The 19,088-nt window shown below is 34.2% G+C and overlaps 1 protein-coding gene across 1 annotated transcript; it reads left to right on the plus strand.

Moving 5' to 3' along the window:
• The first annotated feature begins 199 nt into the window (after positions 1-199).
• LOC123528631 (UPF0692 protein C19orf54 homolog) lies at positions 200-18,610 on the plus strand. Its single transcript, XM_045308501.2, has 6 exons — positions 200-347; positions 3,207-3,440; positions 3,962-4,033; positions 4,850-4,968; positions 5,418-5,615; positions 6,972-18,610. Exons 2-6 carry the CDS (start codon positions 3,220-3,222, stop codon positions 7,523-7,525), a joined length of 1,164 nt encoding a protein of 387 aa, XP_045164436.2. The 5' UTR covers positions 200-347; positions 3,207-3,219; the 3' UTR covers positions 7,526-18,610.
• Positions 18,611-19,088: the final 478 nt, after the last annotated feature.

Here is a 19,088-nt window from a genome sequence, read left to right on the forward strand (position 1 = left end):
GTTATCGGACTCCTCTTTTCTTACATTACAAACTTAGGAAACACTTATTTAAAATAAAACCGTATCTGAATGAATATTTTTTGCAAAACGTTATTTTCTGTAACTGTTTATTGAACAAGTTTTCTTGAAAAGCATCAATATCAAAATTTTAGACATTTTGAGTTATCCGTGTACTTTGATTTTTCAATGTCAAATTAGGTCCCTTGGAAAACTCTCTTTAAAGGAGTATTCAATTCCCAATGGAGAAACCGATAAACAAAAATGAAAAGTCTGGAAAATAGAGATATAGCTTAAATTTACACCATATAAGCTCAATATAAAGTTATGTTCTATTGTTTGATGACCAGGTAAGCATTATTTACCTCAACATTTAGGAGGCCTTAACCCACAGTTTACAAAAATTGTCACTGATTGTTGGAACTTCTAAGTCTTCAGTTTTTTAACACTGGTCACTTATCTCAGATATATTACAGGATTACTGGTTTGACACTTACTAGATTATCTATTCATTTTGTCAGATTTATCATGCTTATTTTATTGCCATCAGGGGCATAGGGACGATTTTAGCATTGGGGCAGCGGAGGGGTGGGTTTTGTGAGGGAGATACCTCCTCCCATCAACGGGGTGCAGGGAGGCCCTGGGAAAATTTTGCTTATAGCTAGAGTAAATGGTGCAATCTGGCGACTTCTTGGACTGTTCAGTAGCTGTTTTTTAGTATGAATGGATTCCGTAATAAAAACACTTAACACATAATAACACATTACATATAAGCATCCTGATAGATCCCAAATGCACAGGAGACCTAACATAATCGTATATTTTAAAATAAATATTCACCTCATAATAGTGAATCCATGGAAATACGCAGAACCATTGAGGGTTAACGAAGTTAAGGGTTCTTTTTACCGAATGGTCGCTTTGGAAATGCGAAATTGCGAGGCTGATTGGGCTTTTCCATTTTTATGTAGAAGCTGTAATACTTGATTAATGTTATTAATATGTTACTAGATCTGAAAAATCTACGAGGATTTTTCTACATTTGATGCGTTGAATTTAATCATTATGATTGGTTTCTTTGATATTTCAAACAATATGTTTAAGTGTCAAAAATATTTAATTGAAAATACATCTAAAGACGCTGATTTGCTTTTGTGTTTTACTTTGTCAGCAGAATTTGAGACACAACATTAATTGCAAGTGTCTATAATCTTTTCGGTTGTAAGCAATTAAATACGATTAACTTTCATTAATTAATGTATCGCCTATAATCCGAGTCTGCGGGGCGTGAAAATACAGCGACATTGGTCGTTGCGGATTATCGATTTTGTACAATACCCTGTCACCTAGGTGATCTAGCAAGGTGTCAGCAATATGACAAGATTCTGTGTACATATCAGTCGCCTATGCACTTCATGATAAATTGATAATTGGCAAGGGAAGACCGCTGTATTTATTCTCAATTATATTTTCAGGGATCATCCTACAAGGTGATTTGAGCGATATCGTCGCTTTAAAGTCGACCACTTCGCCTAATTATTGCCACCGGGCGAAATCCGAATCGCCGAGTTTTTCAGCGAGTTATTATCTGTTTACTTAAAGTTGTAAAACTTGATGCATATTCTAGATTAAATTATCGATAAATCCAGTCAATCCCGCCTACTCGCCTGTCAAACTTCAGCCAGTCGTAGTGTTAATATCCCAGTGTCAATCAAGCCGCCGCCATTTTGAAAATTTTCAATCGGCGTGTAAAAAGCCGATAAACTTAATGAGAGCATGATCTTATGCAACAATTGTATATTATTCTTTCATTTTATTAAAGATTACTTCAAAAATTATTTCAATTACCATGATTACGGTCAATTTCAGTAAATGAATTATTCGGGTACTGTGGATAAAAAATGATTTCGCGGACGTCAGAACTGCCGTACAAAATATTGTAAAAAGATTGCCATTATCTACGAGTTTGGTATTATTTCCGAAAAAATCAATAGATAAATTAATTAAATGTATAAATCTGAACAAGTTGATGCAAAAATCAGGCATTATAAAAGCACGAGAATCGAAACATGAATGGAAATTTTCACAGCGTTTTGATCGTGCACCTGTTAAATTTACGAGTTTCGGACATGTAAATTTCGGATAAAAATTTAAAGGTGACTTTTTCATAGCTAAGTGTATACTTTATTTAGAAATTCATGAAAATGATAATGCAAGAATCAATTTCCTTAAATAATTACTGTTTATAAGTTACAGCTACACCCATAGAAAGTGGATATATATAGGCAGGAAACTGAATGCTATGCCGATTCTTCTCCTTAAATTCCTCAACTTCTCCCTAAATTCTGTGGAGGGAGAAGTCACGTCTCCCTAAAATTTTGACCTAGGATGATCCCTGATTTTCTAGCCTTTTTTAAAAATTTACGAGTTCGACAATTCGCTGCTCCTCGAAATGCCGCCCCAGCTCCTACGCCTTTGGCCATAATTGGCAACCTCTTAGGCTCAACAGAACTTTGCAAAAGATTGCACCCGCCTGCTTAGCTCAGTAGGGAGAGTGTTGGTCTACGGATTGTGGGGTCGTGAGTTTGGTAACCGGGTGGGGCGTATGTTCCCCGTGACGATTTGATGAAAGACATTGTGTCTAAAATCATTTATCCTTCACCCCTGATAATTCATGTGGGAAAGTTGGCATTTACTTGCAGAGAACAGGTTTGTACTGGTACAGGATCCAGGAACACTGGTTAGGTTAACTGCCTGCCGTTACATGACTGAAATACTGTTGAAAAATGATGTTAATAAACCCAATACAAACAAGCAAATGCAGAAGATTTCTTGTTTTTTTAAGATACAGCCTTGAAATTTGGATGACCATGTGACCATGAATATGACATACTGACCTACCTTCTTAATATTTTAGCATCAGTATGACATTTGAAACATGTAGCTCATATTACTCAGGTGAGCGATCCAGGGTCATCATATTCCTCTTGTTGTATTTTGTTATTGTTAAGTTATTTCCTAACTCTGCCTTGTAAACCTATAAAATGGCAACAAAACACACCTGAATCTGACAATATACATGTTTTTGAGCTATCAGAAGAAAGATCATTTCTTCATAAATAAATGAATAATTTATTGAATTAATAGAAACATTAATGAAGTATTGTAATTATGAATTAGAATTATAACATTATATATATTTATTTCAGATTGTAAATCAGGATGTCATCCCTATCAGATGATATGGATGATGTATCAGTGTGCTCTCCCCCACTGTTTACACCACCCCCTGTTGCTCCACTTCCACCACTCCCTCCGTTTTCAAGATCTGCAGTCAACTCCAACAGCAATGGTTTACAGACAGAAGTTGCATTTTCAAGTTTTAACAACGATCCCGAAAGTGATGGCCAACGTGCATACAGATATGCTTGTAGTGCCATTCCGTAAGTGATACAGAAATAGAAGTATAATTTGTATACAGTAAACCTAAGTCATAAATACAAGTAATGTACTGGTAGTCTTCTTTGATCTACAAATAGGTACTGATGCAATATATATTATTAAATAATACTCTTTTTGTATTGAAATACATGTCTTATAAAATTCCATGACTTTTTGAATATTTAATTAGGAGTTTTTATGTCGTTATGAAGCTTTGATTTTGTTATAATTTCTCAACTGTTCTGTACTGTAAAATCTAAAGTTTTATGAAGGATTTATTTTCACATTATTTTGCAAACCATGCGGATTCCAGAAAATACTGATATCAATAATAATGTTAAAAAGCTTGCCATATATCACATGTATTCTACCCAGGTAATCGTTTTCAGTTATAAATATAGTGAATGTTTAGTTTCACAAAGTTATCAGATTTTTCTATAGGTCATGATGTAGTTTGAAGATTATACACAATTTTAGTACAGGTATTTTATGAACTCAAATATTGGTTTATGTTTTTTTGCAGGGACAGTCTAGAAAGCTATGTTTGTGTTTCATATCAAAGAAAGGTAGAACCTATTATACAGTCAGGTCCTCAGTAAGTTATACTTTATTATATACCAGTTATTAATTCAATTTGATATATAGTCACTTTTAGAAATTATCAAATGTTACAAAAGTTAAATTCTGAAATGACAATATTAGGCCATAGGTGGCAGATGTTTCATTACTTAATAAATACACTATACATAAATTTGGTTTATCCTAAAAACCTTGAAAAATCTTGTGTTTATAAATAAAATGCATAAAGAGGTGGCAGATGTTTCATTACTTAATAAATACACTATACATAAATTTGGTTTATCCTAAAAACCTTGAAAAATCTTGTGTTTATAAATAAAATGCATAAAGAGGTCCTTTTCAGGCGGATAGGGGTAATACAACCAGACAAAATAATTGCAGGCTTCAGTTTGACTTTGTTGATGAGAAATAAAGCAATTTAACATCCCTCATGCCCTGTAGCAGCAACTTGAGTGGAATTATATTATACAGATGCATTTATAAATTGATTCTATTATCCGAAAGGATCTGAAAGTAACTCTGTGTCAAAGTATTGGTAGACTTTTTACAACTACCACATGGTAAAAGACTACTGTTTTGATTGTAAATAAGTCTTTTATTCCTTGGATTTTTTATATGTATGAAAAGGGAAGTAAGTGATATAGGTAAAATAAGCAATGGTCTGTGAGACAGACTACCTCTAGCGCATGAATTGTGGTAAGATTTGTTTCAAGGCTGCTGGCCTATATCCCCATAGAACTACTTTAGAAAAAGCAAAAGCAATATTATAAAGCCATGTAGGAAAGACAAATAAATGTAGATTAAAAATGTGTAATATGTGTCTATTTTACAGATGTGGTTTGGTTGCAGCGGCAATGGCAGATTCTATATTACATAAAGATGTAACTGTTGAACAATTATCTGAGGCCAGTCAAAGTCAGGGATTCTCTAAACAAGGAGAAATATTTTCCTGTAAGTTCCCATCCAGGTTCTTCGTTAATAAATATGTTTATAATTCAAACAACTGTGAATAGTGTATCAGATTTTGTAAATTTTGTCATTCCATATACAAAATTGATTTTTATTTGATTAGACAAAAAACTTACACCATGATAAATTAATTCTCTATCTTCCCCGCCTGCCTCTGATTTCTCATGTTGTAAGAAAAATTTAGATGATAATGTTGCAATCAATTTATGATATCCTTATTCAGAAGTTGTGAGCATTAAGTTACTTGCAGAAGCGTGTTTTTAACTGGTGTGAAATCTATGACCTAGGAATCAAAGATAGTTGGCAGAGAGAGGTAATTTAATATTAAAAGAAAATTTTATTCACTCATATCACTAATTGTGATTGTAGATAATAGACAAACAAATACTCAATTTGTATTAATATGTTGTAAACATAAATCCTTATTTCAGCATTGTATTTAGAAAAGATAACCTCACAGGCTTATGGTTGTAAGACCAGTGTTTTGGACATCAGGGATGTAGGTGGCAAGTGGGAGTTCCTCAACTGTCTGGCCAGGGGCGATGTTCTTCTTGTTCCATATGATCCTGATAAAAATTTTGTGCCAGTTTTGAAAAAGGGCCATAAGGCTCATTGGGCTCTAGTCACAGGTACGAACATAATATAGTCATTGTGTAGATATAGAAAACAATGGGAGTTCAGGTTGTCTTGTTTCCATGCAATTTTATCCTTTATTCAACATCTTTTAGGTACACTTTATTCATGAGCAGATCTCTCAGAAATAAGCACACTGACCTAAACATTTTATTTCACCATATTATGGATAATATGTTTATTTACAACTGTGAATAGTTTCATTGAAATTTACTTTGTACAAAAGATTTTATTAGCGAAAATGTTATTCCCATAGACTCCCATTATGAAAACTTGTATGAAGTCCAAATTTTTCAAATCAGTGTAGCAAAATATCAAGCAGATGTCCCTATCTATTTAATATGTTGAATTTTCTTAGTATATTCTCGCTTATTGAACAGTCAAGGTTTAATCAGATTTTGTATTGTAGAATTTTTTTTTTATCTGAACATGCAGAACTACCTTAAAACATTTTTGGATACAGTACTGATTGAAATCTCCTGCTCACAGGATAACTGTTGAGACAGGCAATAGGCTGTGCTGAACCAGGTATTCACTCTTTCATCTACAACCAGTGATGGTTTAATAGTTTTTTTACATAGTCTATTCTACAAATAAGAGGAATGGAAATAAACAAATTACTCTTTTTTTAGCTCATTTGATTTTTGGAAAATAGATGATGTGTTATTGTCATCACTTGATCTGCGTTGGCATTGCCTGATTTAGGTCAGCTTTTCTCCTAAACTATCAAAGATATTGCTTTAAAACTTGCAACCATGTTCACCATCAAAAGCTGACTCTGTACAGCAAGAAAAATAACTCCATCCTGCTTTTTGCAAGAATTATGGCCCCTTTTGGACTTATCAGATATATATCAGATTTCTTGGTTAAGTTTTGCGTTAAGGTCAACTTTTCCTATTAATGGTCAAAGCTATTGCTTTAAAACTTGGAGCAGTTATTCGCCATTAAAATCTGACTTTTCACAGCAAGTACGGTAACTCTATATTGCTTTTTGCAAGAATTTTGGCCCCTTTTGGACTTAGAAAATATCAGATTTCTTGGTTAAGTTTTGTGTTTAGGTCAGCTTTTCTCCTAAACTATCAAAGCTGTTGCTTTAAAACTTGCAACACCTGTTTACTATCAAAAGCTGACTCTGTACAGCAGGAAACATAACTCCATCCTGCTTTTTGCAAGAATTATGGCCCTTTTTGGACTTAGAAAATATTATACAGAGACAAAAAAATCAGATGAGCATCTGCACCAGCAAGGCGGTGGTCTTGTTTAAATATCTTTTATTTAGTCTTACTCCTTAATGTTTTAGAGACAGTTTTTAATTAGATATGATTGTAATGTTTAATCTTACTGTGTTTCAGGTTTCTTTGCAGCAATAAATGATGAAACAGTGCTAAAAAAGTTCCAGGAAGAAAGTATAAAGAAAGACTCAGAATTTTCCAATCTATACCATTGTAATTCAGCCCCTGTACCTGCCACAACACACAGGGTACTTCCAGCTGAGCCAAATGTCACTCCACGGGCGTTGTCAGCAAATGTTCCAACTAGACCTCAGGGTGCGATATCTAACAGAGCAATATCAGCACGGACTCTTCCAGCAGAACCAGGACATCCTCCAGCTGTAGAAAGTACAAAATTAACCCATGATGTTGGAAATTTATCACATGATAAAGTATCTAAAGCAGGTACATGTAGGAATCCCCTTGAGGCCGCTTCATATATTTTAGTGTATGCGAAACAAGGAAAAAGCAAACATACTGGTATTTGGAATGCGAAAACTCTAGTTGAAAGTTGTTGTAATTTGATAGAGATTGCTCCAGATAGGTTAGAGGATGGTGAAAGCTACACATTTCCAGAGAAAGGAATAGAGGAAGAACTTTGTGGGAAAGTTGTGGTGATACACGTTAAGAAGTGAATTATTTCATTTAGTTCGTTAAGGTTGATAACACCAGGACCTTCTTGCTCTAAATTTTTCCACTGGGTAATCTGCCCAGTGAATAACTTGGTTCTTTATTTTTGCATCATATATTAAAGAAAATTCAGGTTACAACAGAATACTGTAGGCGTCATTTATTAGCGCCCCAAAAATTTAGCGCAAACGCAATTTTTGGTAAAATATCTAATTATTGCATGGACGTGAATTAGCGCTCTCGCGAGACCGCTAATTTCTACTTTTAGCGCTGTCCGAGATGAGGCTCTCGGAGATTTCCGGAGATTCACGAAGATTTTCGGAAATAAACTTAACCGTCGGCAATTTTTCTTTAATGTGTATCTGCTGTAATTATACGTCATACAAGATTATAAAAATATTGACCTAAACTTAAAATGAGTAGATTTAAACCTATCCATGCTGCCTGGCTTGTCGATGCACACAGAAATGTGAAAAAGAATCAGTCATGACAGGGTGGCGCCTTACAGGTTTATTGGACACAATCGAAAAAATCCGTTAGCTAAAAACTTTAAAACATGTACCAAGTATGACTTTAAGATAGTGTGTCGTGATGATACTTGTATTTTTTCAATGATACTTTCAACGGTGATGTAGCTTTATGTTTACGTACACTATATAAAGTATAATATAACCTACATAACTGTATTGTGTTCTTGTATTAATTATAATAACCTGCTTGTTTTATTTTCTGTATACTAGTTATAATTGCTGAAATCAAACGAGATTGTCACACATTTTAATCATTGAATCCCCTTTGTCCTAAAGCATTGTGTCTTAACGCAGACGTTCACACCTTTCCGTAAACAAGCGACTGCAACAACGGACATGCCCGAAGGTGATACGGAAATCAATAACAACTTGATCAAATGAGAAAAAAACACAAACTACAAGCTTAAATATTTTATTTTGCATGCTCATATATTTAAAATAATAATATGAACAATAAACAGGAATATCATACGAACCTTAAAATATTAGCAAGCAGTGTAACTAGTGCAAACTCTCAAGAGTATTTATTTGCAAAACTTCGAAGAAAACATCATCAAATGAAAATGTACATGAAAATGCTTGGACAAATTAATGCGCGGACATGAATTAGCGCACGTGCGATAGCGCTAAAAGCGCTGTTATTAGTACACCGCTAAAATAAGTAAGCCTACAGTACTGTATGCTGACTATCCAGTGTTTGTCCATTTCTTTCAGATTCAGTTATGTGTAGTTGTAGCTTAAACAGCTTAACTTGCAGATGAAATTTAGAGCAATTAGGTCCTGATGTCTTTTATAAACAGCATTACATAATTATCCAGATTCACAGTATGACAGAATAAATTAGGGCTCAAGGTCATAAAACTAAGTTTGAAGACCAGTCTTATAACACCAGCAACTGATTGGTTGTTTCTGAACACAAAATTTGAAATTGACAAATGGCAAGACTGAATTGGTGTGACTGGTCTCAATCCTCAGTTTTTAACCTTGGACATTGGTCTAAATGCAACATGAACTTGTACAAGGTCTTATGAGATGTTGTTAGACTAATAAAATCAAATCTATGTTGCTTGATTATTACATGAATTTTCAAAGTAATTGTGTTTCTGGATTTGAAATCAGTCAAGTGCTTTAGATATTTAACAACGTATTTTTAGTTGATTCTGTTATGTTAAGCAGGATTGTTATTGTATAAGTGATGTATATTTATGTATTGCAAATTGACAGGACTGAGGTTTTTAGCTCGACTATTGAAAGAATAGGTATAGCTATTGGACTTACCCATGTGTCTGCGTCTGCATCGGCATTGGCATCAGTGTCCCCATTTGGTTAAGTTTTTGTATGTAAACTAGTATCTCAGAAATACTTGTTTTAATGGATTGAAACTTCACACACTTATTCCCCGTGATAAATTGACTTGCATTGCATAGGTTCCATAACTCTATTTTGCTTTTTTACAAAATTATGCCCCTTTCTCGACTTAGAAATTTTTGGTTAAGGTTTTGTATGTAAGCTGGTATCTCAGAACCCACTTATGGGAACTTCACACACTTGTTCACTGTCATGATCTGACATGCAGTGCACAGGTTTCATAACTCTACTTTGCAATTTTACTAAATTATGGCCCTTTCTTTGGTTAAGGTTTTGTATGTATCGAAACTACACACACTTGTTCACTGTCATGATCTGACCTGCTGTGCACAGGTTCCATAACTCTACTTTGCATTTTTACAAAGTTATGCCCCTTTTCGATTAAGCAGGTTTAGTTTTTGTGTGTAAGCTGATATCTCAGTACCCACTAATGGGAATAGATTAAAAGTTCACACACTTGTCCACTGTCATGAGCTGATATGCACTGTACAGGTTCAACAACCCTGTTTTGCATTTTTAGCTCACCTGTCACAAAGTGACAAGGTGAGCTATTGTGACCGCTTGGATCCTTGGGTGGTCCCCTTTCAAAGTTGTTCAAAGTATTGAATTCCATGCAGAAATCTGATTGCCATGGCAACCGAAAGAAAAAACTTTAAAAATCTTCTTGTCCAAAACCACAGGGCCTAGGGCTTTGATATCTGGTGTGTAGCATCATCTAGTGATCCTCTACCAAAATTGTTCAAATTATCCCCCTAGAGTCAAATATGGCCCCGCCCCGGGGGTTACATGGTTTATATAGGCTTTTATAGGGAAAACTTTGAAAATCTTCTTGTACAAAACCACATGGCCTAGGGCTTTGATATTTGGTATGTAGCATCATCTAGTGGTTCTCTACCAATATTATTCAAATTATCCCCCTAGGGTCAGATATGGCCCGGCCGCGGGGTCCCAAGTTTTACATAGACTTATATAAGAAAAAAAGTTTAAAAATCTTCTTGTCTGAAACCACAACACTTAGACCTTTGATATTTGGTTTGTAGCATTGTCTTATGGTCCTCAACCAAAATTGTTCAAATTGTACCCCTTGGGTGAAAAGAGACCCTGCCCTGGGGGTCCCAAGTTTTATATAGACTTATCTAGAAAAAAGCTTTAAAAATCTTCTTGTCTGAAACCATACATCCTAGGCTTTTGATATTTGGTATGATGCATTGTCTAGTAGTACTCTACCAAAATTGGTCAAATTATGCCCCTGTGGTTAAAAGAGGCCCCGCCCTGGGGTCACTTAGTTATTATGTGAGTTATGTAGGAAAAATACTTAAAAAATCATCTGATCCTATTTCCAAGACTGTTTGATTATAATTACCTGATGACCCCAAGTAATATGATGTCACTTGACTGTGACCTTGACTTACTGACCTACTTTCTTGTTTTTTAAGATACAGTCTTGAAATTTTGATGACATACACAGTTATGCACACAAATCATAAAACTGAATTTCATTGACCATGAATGTGACCTACTGACTTTCTAAATATTTTATCATCATTTTGACATCTGAAACATGTAGCTCATGTTACTCAGGTGAGCAATCCAGGGTCATCATGACCCTCTTGTTACAAAATTATGCCCCTTTTTCGACTTTTTTATTCATTCAATTGCCAAGGCTGTTGAATACCAGTAGTCGAGCGTTTAAGTTATACTTGGGTATTTTTTCGAGACATAGATCCAAGAATTATCTTTACATAATTACTCAGCTAGTTAAAGGAAACAGAAAGAGACTGATTAACGAATTAAATCTTGTCATGTTAGTCACTGAAATTATTCCTATATTTGAAGTCACAAAAATGTGAAAAATTGTCCAGTCAATAATCTGAATATGAAACTCTAATTAAATAGAATTCCTTGTAAAAAGAAATGTGAAGTGACATTTCATAGCAGTTTTCATGAGCTTTCCTAGCCTGTCATATGTAGGGAAGCACATTAGAAATAACTGATCTACTTTGATTAAGCAAGTCAATAAAATATAAGAAACATTAATACCTCAATAGTGAAAGCATTTTCATTTTTTATTCACAATTCTAACACGATCCGCAGCAATTGCTATATAAACATATAGCGAAATCGCCTATACATGAATCTACGATAAAATATGGATGGCTGTTACATTTCACTCCCCTATGATTGTGACATAAGAGAATCAACTTCAGTTCCAGTACATACGAATTATTTCAGGGCCAAACGGTTGAAAACAGCATTTCAGAAGACATAAATATGATAAAAAGTCATACTGACTTATGTTAGAACCGTAAAACACGTTTTGATCTCTACGAGCGAATTCAATTAGCTCAGTTATGATTCAGCGGTGACGTCATAAATGTATGACATAAAGTATGACGTCATATTGATGTGACGTCATATAAATGTTAAGCTTGTAACTCGTAACACAGTGTCAACTCGCCTAATTTGATGATTTTGTTCATAATTAGTTTGCGAGTTGTTAGATTACTAATTTATAAATACTTCTCAAAATTCTGATAAAAAAGAAACAAATATCTCTACGTTCCATTGGCTATGCAACACTTTCTAACCATAGGGGGTAAATTGTAACAGCATATGACCCGAATGACGTATTACGCTGAAAATGTAGTACTGTAAAATGCGAATTATTTGCGTTGTTAGAATCGAAATAATAAATATGTTCCAATAATTTTATCAATTAATAAAACATGGGCCGTCGTTTGGATGCGAATAATTAAATCACTCGTGCTACGCACTCGTGATTTAATTATTACGCATCCAAACTCCTGCCCATATTTTATTAACTGATAAAATATAGGAACAGATTTATTATTTCTTAAATCTACCTGTGTATCCCTTTAATTTAGAAAAAAATGTCAAGAAGAAAAGGTCCATTGAGTCGGAAGAACAGAATTTCATGCTTAGGGAATTATTTAACAGTAATTGCTATTTTGTGCATGAAGAAAGCAGTATTTCAAAAACTGTTCTTGTTTTCTGCTCTTTTGATTATATTTTTTTTTCCAGTTGTATATGAAATTGGCATTATGAGGTTGGTAGAATTAGATAGAATTTTACAGGTTATTTGTACCGTTACATTTTGTACCTACTGGATGTTGTATAGAACTCTTTTTTTCACAGTTTATTTCAGGAAGAGAATGTTGAATTCACTTAATTCTTTTTTTGTAAGTCAAGTCAGTGTTGGGCCTAAGAGGTAAACTTGTGGGTAAGGTCGCTGGCCTCAAATCACCGGCCCTTCACTGCTGTGGGTTTGAAACTGTTAGGGGTTATAAAATTCTTCATGGGAGGAAGCTGTGTGATGGGCTTATGGAAGGTGGAATGTTCTACCGAGTTTGCTGCATTTGCCTGAAATAATGCATGGAGAGGTACCTTTGGTCCTTCTTCACCGTTATAAATGGTAGAGTTGCCATATGACCTACATTGTAGTGTTGTGACACAAAACCAAACAAAAGAAAATGAACAGCAGTGTGTTGGAAAATTGGGTGTTCTTTATAACAAATTCTGTACAGGAAAATTTACCCCTTTTGTTTGTGGAATTTACTGTTAATGTGTAATTTTATGTAATAAACAGAAATTCAGCTTTCATTTATCTAAAGACTGTGTTTGACTCACAAATAAAATTAATGGTGCTTGGTAAACATTATTCATTAATGATTATAGTTATAATTGTCCCAGATTATTTGAATTAATGTGATTTTATTTGTTCTGTAATTACTGTTCAATGTTACTCGATTTAACTTGATTTTATTTGTCCTGTGGTGGTGTATTTTTATGCCCCCGTAGGGAGGCATATTAGTTTTCAACTGTCCGTCCGTTCGTTCGTTAGTTCATTAGTTAGTTCGTTCGTTCGTTCGTCACAACGTTAACTTTTTGCATGAAGGCACTTTACTCGCGAACCATTGCACGCAGGACCTTCAAACTTCACATGCTGATAGTACTTACTGAGTACACGACCCCTACTGCTTTTGGGGTCACCAGGTCAAAGGTCAAGGTGCTGCGGGGGGCATTTGTCACCATTAGTGACAGCTCTTGTTTGTGTTATAAAAGGCACATGTACTTTTGTGTAGAACATGTTCAGTGTGCTTTAATGGAAATCAAACTGTCTGCTTTAATGGAGATCAAACTGTCTGCAACATATTTGCTGTTTTTCAGTAGTTACCTTCATTATTTACCTTCATTTTATCATTTGAGTCATGTATTTACTGTTATTTTAGAAACGGACACTACTAGTTCTTGTTATATATTAACATACTATATATCAGCACAATATATATTAACTTACAAAATATAAAACATACATTCTCTGTCACAACAGGATTATCATCTACATATATTTCAAATTCAGGTAACTCTGCATGTTTGAAAAAACACAGGTGATGGTCTAACATCATGTAAAGTAGGACAAAACATGAATGGCAACAATTGTATATAATTGGTAAAAAAAACTGGTAAAATGTCAATTTACAACTGAGAGAAGTTTGATTAAAATCTATGGTAACCGTTGTAGTATATTTTTTTTTGCATGAGAAAATGCCATCAATTTTGTGATTTTCCCACATGCTCTAATTATGATTTTCTTAAGACCAGTGCAGTAAAAAATCAATTACACAACCCTACTGGTTGAATGTTCTTAGCATATCTTTATGATTTGAAAAATTGTGGTTTTGTCAAATTCTATAATATCCAGACCAGCCTGCGCATCCGCGCAGTCTGGTCAGGATCCATGCTGTGCGCTAACGGTTTCTCTAATTGCAATAGACTTTGAAAGCGAACAGTCTGGATCCTGACCAGACTGGGAAGATGCGCAGGCTGGTCTGGATCCATGCTGGTTGCAAAGCCACTATGTTGGTTTTCTCTTGGTGCAGCTCATATATAAAATTTTGATGTGAACATGCAGAACTACCTTGATTTATTTTGATGTTAGAGATTAAGATTTCAAGATCCTAAATCTAGTGATAATTGTCTGCTTAAAATGTTTAAGAAACTTTGTGAAATGCTGTGTTTAAAACTTCTGGTTTAGGTTTTGAACTTTTAACAGCTGAATTTTATAATAATTTAGACCCCTCAGAGAAATCCTCCATGAAACCCTTATAGAAATCCAGCCAGACTCCTTTTTACTGTATTCACTTAAATATATATTTTTATGTGATAACGGTTGTAAAAAGTTATTACCACTAAGCACTTTTTGTTTTTTAAAGCTGCTGACAATCATTGCAGACTATTCTTGTTATACAGATTCACTTTCCAGTGATAATGATAGAAGGAAGGCTGTGGATATTGTACAAGGACATCAAATCTTTGATTATAGTAGAGATTGATAATTCCACTTAACATATAAATGTCACATTATGGGACTTAATTAGTTGATTATTTCTTATGCCAGGCAGTCAGCAAAAGACTTAGGCTGGAAGTGAGAAGTCTCCGGTTACCGGATTAACTTCACATTTTTCTCAACCTGTGGCATAGGGAATTTTTTAAATGTAACAAAAAGCCTCTGTTTAAATTTTCTATGTTCCAAGGTTGAAACACCAAGTTTGGAAAGCAGTCTGAGAAATTTACCTTTTCATTGGTTAATTTAAAGATTGAGCAAAGCATCAACCAATCAGGTGTTGAGATTTTCAGACTTTTCAACAAATTCAGTTTTACAGCCTCACACAGAGTAATACAATGCAGTATTTAACTGTAGTAATTCCTTTAATAGAATTCACTAGTGTTTTATATAGAGGATATTTGTTTGTTTCATTGTAAGATTGAAATATCTTTCACAAGTGAACACCAGATGCAATATTTTCACGAGTGACATAGCCATAAGTGAAAATGTAAGATATAGTGTTCACAAGTGAAAGGTATTTTGATCTTGCATGTAAAACAAAAAAATAAAAATCATATTTTGACTAAATTTACCAATTTTATAGTTTCTATACCAGTAAAAATATATTTGATAATTCACTGAAAAACATGTAACAAAATATGTATGCCCTATTTATGATTTTGATATGATTATTGAAATGTGTTATAAGAAATAAAGTCTAAGCTTTACTAGATCTATATAAGAAATGTATAGTAAATTGCACACCTGATACATGTATCTGTAGCTGATATGTCGAGCCGCGCCATGAGAAAACCAGCATAGTGGGTTTGTGACCAGCATGGATCCAGACTGTTCGCTTTCAAAGCCTATTGCAATTAGAGAAACCTTTAGCAAACAGCATGGATCCTGACCAGACTGCGTGGATGCGCAGGCTGGTCTGGATCCATGCTGGTCGCAAACCCACCATGTTGGTTTTCTCATGGCACGGCTCTGTTTATAGCCTAGCAGTATTGTTGTTGCTTCAAATATTTCCCTTCTCTTAAATAGTGCAATAATCATTTTAACATGATTATCAACTGACCTTGACCACTGATGATTAATTTAGTATTCTAGCATGTTTAATTACCTAGTTTTATACTTTCTGTCTACATAATGTTTTGTATTTGTTTTCTTAACTTTTGCCCACAAGTCCTCTTTGATCATGCAAGATTTTTTGTTATTATCCGTTTCTCTTTTTGGATCTTATAATTTGAGTAATGTACCAAACTCAAGTTCACTAAATAATTTTTGCCATAGACTTCTTTTTTTGTATTTTTGTAAACAGCACTGAAATTTCTTTGTCCAGTCACCAGTATTCATTTAATCCACACATTAGAAAGGATAAAACACGTTTTCCTATCTTATGTTTTACTTAAGATTTATATTCAAGTTTAAGTATTTTGCATAAAATAAACACATATTTGTAAGTTTTTAAAGAGAAACAAATTTTGAAACTTTTGACATTCTATTAACAGTAGTTTTAAAGGAAAAGAAAAAATGATGAAAAAATTCAAACTAAGTTTGTAAACTAACAACACTTTTACGAAAAAGTGTAAAACTTTTAAATTTGTGTTATTTTGCAGCACTATGTATTACATATTAACAGTACATGTATATAAATTCCAGAAAAATATATCACAATCTCTAAGATCAGTACTCTTTGTGAAAAATTTTGAAATACATGCAAGTCTGTGAAAAAACTGTATTATGAACTTCAGTATGGCTCATTATTGTGCAGTCAGTACTATTGTCTTTTAGTCTGTAAACAGATCCCTTTCAGCATAGAAGTCAGATCCTTCAGTCTATCAAGGTCTTTGACAAATGTTTTAAAAAATGTGTCACCAGTTTATTTGAAGCAAATTTTTCCGGAATGTTTAATATGCAAGGATATTGACAGGTCTTCGGTATTACATCATATTCAGATTCGAAAAGGACTTTAGTTTTGCTATTGAGTAGTTGTTTCAACAGCCTTTCTAAAAATTTATAATGACATAATTGAAGAAAATTTATGGACAAAAATGTGAAACTATATTTTTACCAAATGTCTGCTGCTAATACTCCTCAAATATAATCAAAACAAATATTCCAAGATATTGAGAGAGAAGGTGTAACTGTGATTGAATTTATTTCAAAATCAACAAGAGAACAAGCCCAGTTGCAATTTTCAAAGGCAGTGATCTCTAGACTGGCTGAAAATGATCTTTCTTTAAAATTGAAGTTTGATCATATTATGAACATTCAAACATGAGTTTTTGTTTCTAAACTATCTGAAAAAAGTCAAACCAAGAAAAAAAACATGCCGGAGTCAAGAATTGAACCTGGGTGGCCTTGGCAATAAAAACTTTCCAGTGTTCTTAACCAACCCACCAGTAGGAATATGTAACTAACGTTTTATAATTAAGGCAGTTTACCTCTAGTACCTCATGTTTTTTAAATGGAAAAATACACATAATAATTAATTCTCATGTGTTTCCGTAACATTTAATCTGTCAGTAAGTAAGTTTTTAAAGCATTCCTGTAATTTCCTATCTTAATTTTTTTTTTTTTTTGTAGTACGATCTGGACGTCAGTGCCTTTAAAGCAGATAATCATTTTCACTTTTATCTTGTATTGTCTTCCTACCTCTCTATATAGAATAAAATAGAAATATAGTATCTTTTTGTAATAGATTATTTTTACACAGATATTTATCATTATTTATAGCAATGCTTTTTCTACTTTCTATGATATTTTATTACAAAAAATTCCTAAAATTGAAAGATTGTTTAGTGATAATTGTATCTAATGTTATTAAACATTTGTATGCTTGTATGTAATCCCTCTTTAAACTCGAAAGAACACTTTGGTGCAAAAACAAATGCATTGCAACAAATATGAGTTAATAGCAACCAGTACTAGAACAGTTCAACCTAGGTGTAAACACTTGTACAGCGCAACCTAGGTGCAAACACTAGTGCAGTGCAACCTAGGTGTAAACACTAGTGCAGCGCAACCTAGGTGCAAACACTAGTGCAGCGCAACCTAGGTGCAAACACTAGTGCAGTGCAACCTAAATGCAATTACTAGTGCTGTGAAACCTAGGTGCAAACACTAGTGCAGGGCAGCCTAGGTGCAAACACTAGTGCAGTGCAACCTAAATGCAATTACTAGTGCTGTGAAACCTAGGTGCAAACACTAGTGCAGTGCAACCTTAATGCAATTACTAGTGCTGTGAAACCTAGGTGCAAACACTAGTGCAGTGCAACCTAAATGCAATTACTAGTGCAGTGCAACCTAGGTGCAAACACTAGTGCAGCGCAACCTAGGTGCAAACACTAGTGCAGTGCAACCTAAATGCAATTACTAGTGCTGTGAAACCTAGGTGTAAACACTAGTGCAGCGCAACCTAGGTGCAAACACTAGTGCAGCGCAACCTAAATGCAATTACTAGTGCTGTGAAACCTAGGTGCAAACACTAGTGCAGTGCAACCTAGGTGCAAACACTAGTGCAGTGCAACCTAAATGCAATTACTAGTGCTGTGAAACCTAGGTGCAAACACTAGTGCAGTGCAACCTAAATGCAATTACTAGTGCTGTGAAACCTAGGTGCAAACACTAGTGCAGTGCAACCAAAGTTTATTTTAGGAAGGAGGTTGTTTTGAAAAAGCTTATTTGGAAATGTTTGGAATGTTTCCACTTAATTTTTCCTCAGCATTTGTTTATCATTGTGTTTTCCAGGAATGTTATTGTTTTCTCTATACTACATGTGTACATGTTAATGTGTTACAGTGATTACAACAGAAAGCAAAATAAAAGCTTACAATCTACTCGAGTTTATTCATTCATCTCCATTTGTTGGACTTTTTTCATTCCTTGATTTGAACATAGGTGAAGAATTCTTTCATGTGAGAAAGCCATTCATTTGGCTTTGACAGGTTGATGGTTCTACACAGGAGGTGCCTGCTTGTACCTGAAATAATGCCTGGAGGGGCACCTTGGGGTCTTCCTCTACCACCCAAGCCAGAAAAATAGTCATCTGACCTAAAATTGGCACGACAGAAAACACAAAAAATTGTCTCTATTGTTACCATTACAATTTGACCTAGCGACCTAGTTTAGATGTCAGATAACCCAGTTTTAATTTAACCAAACTTTCATAGAGACAAAATTTTAATATTCTGGCAAGTTTTATGAAGATTAAGTAGAAAATATGGCCTCTAGAGTGTTAACAAGGTTTTTCTATGCTTTAAGATCTCTGGTAACCCAGTTTTGATTTGACCTATATTTCATCTTGTTACACGTTCT

Source organism: Mercenaria mercenaria, chromosome 1 (assembly GCF_021730395.1).
Source record: "Mercenaria mercenaria strain notata chromosome 1, MADL_Memer_1, whole genome shotgun sequence".
Classification (NCBI taxonomy): Eukaryota; Metazoa; Mollusca; class Bivalvia; order Venerida; family Veneridae; genus Mercenaria; species Mercenaria mercenaria.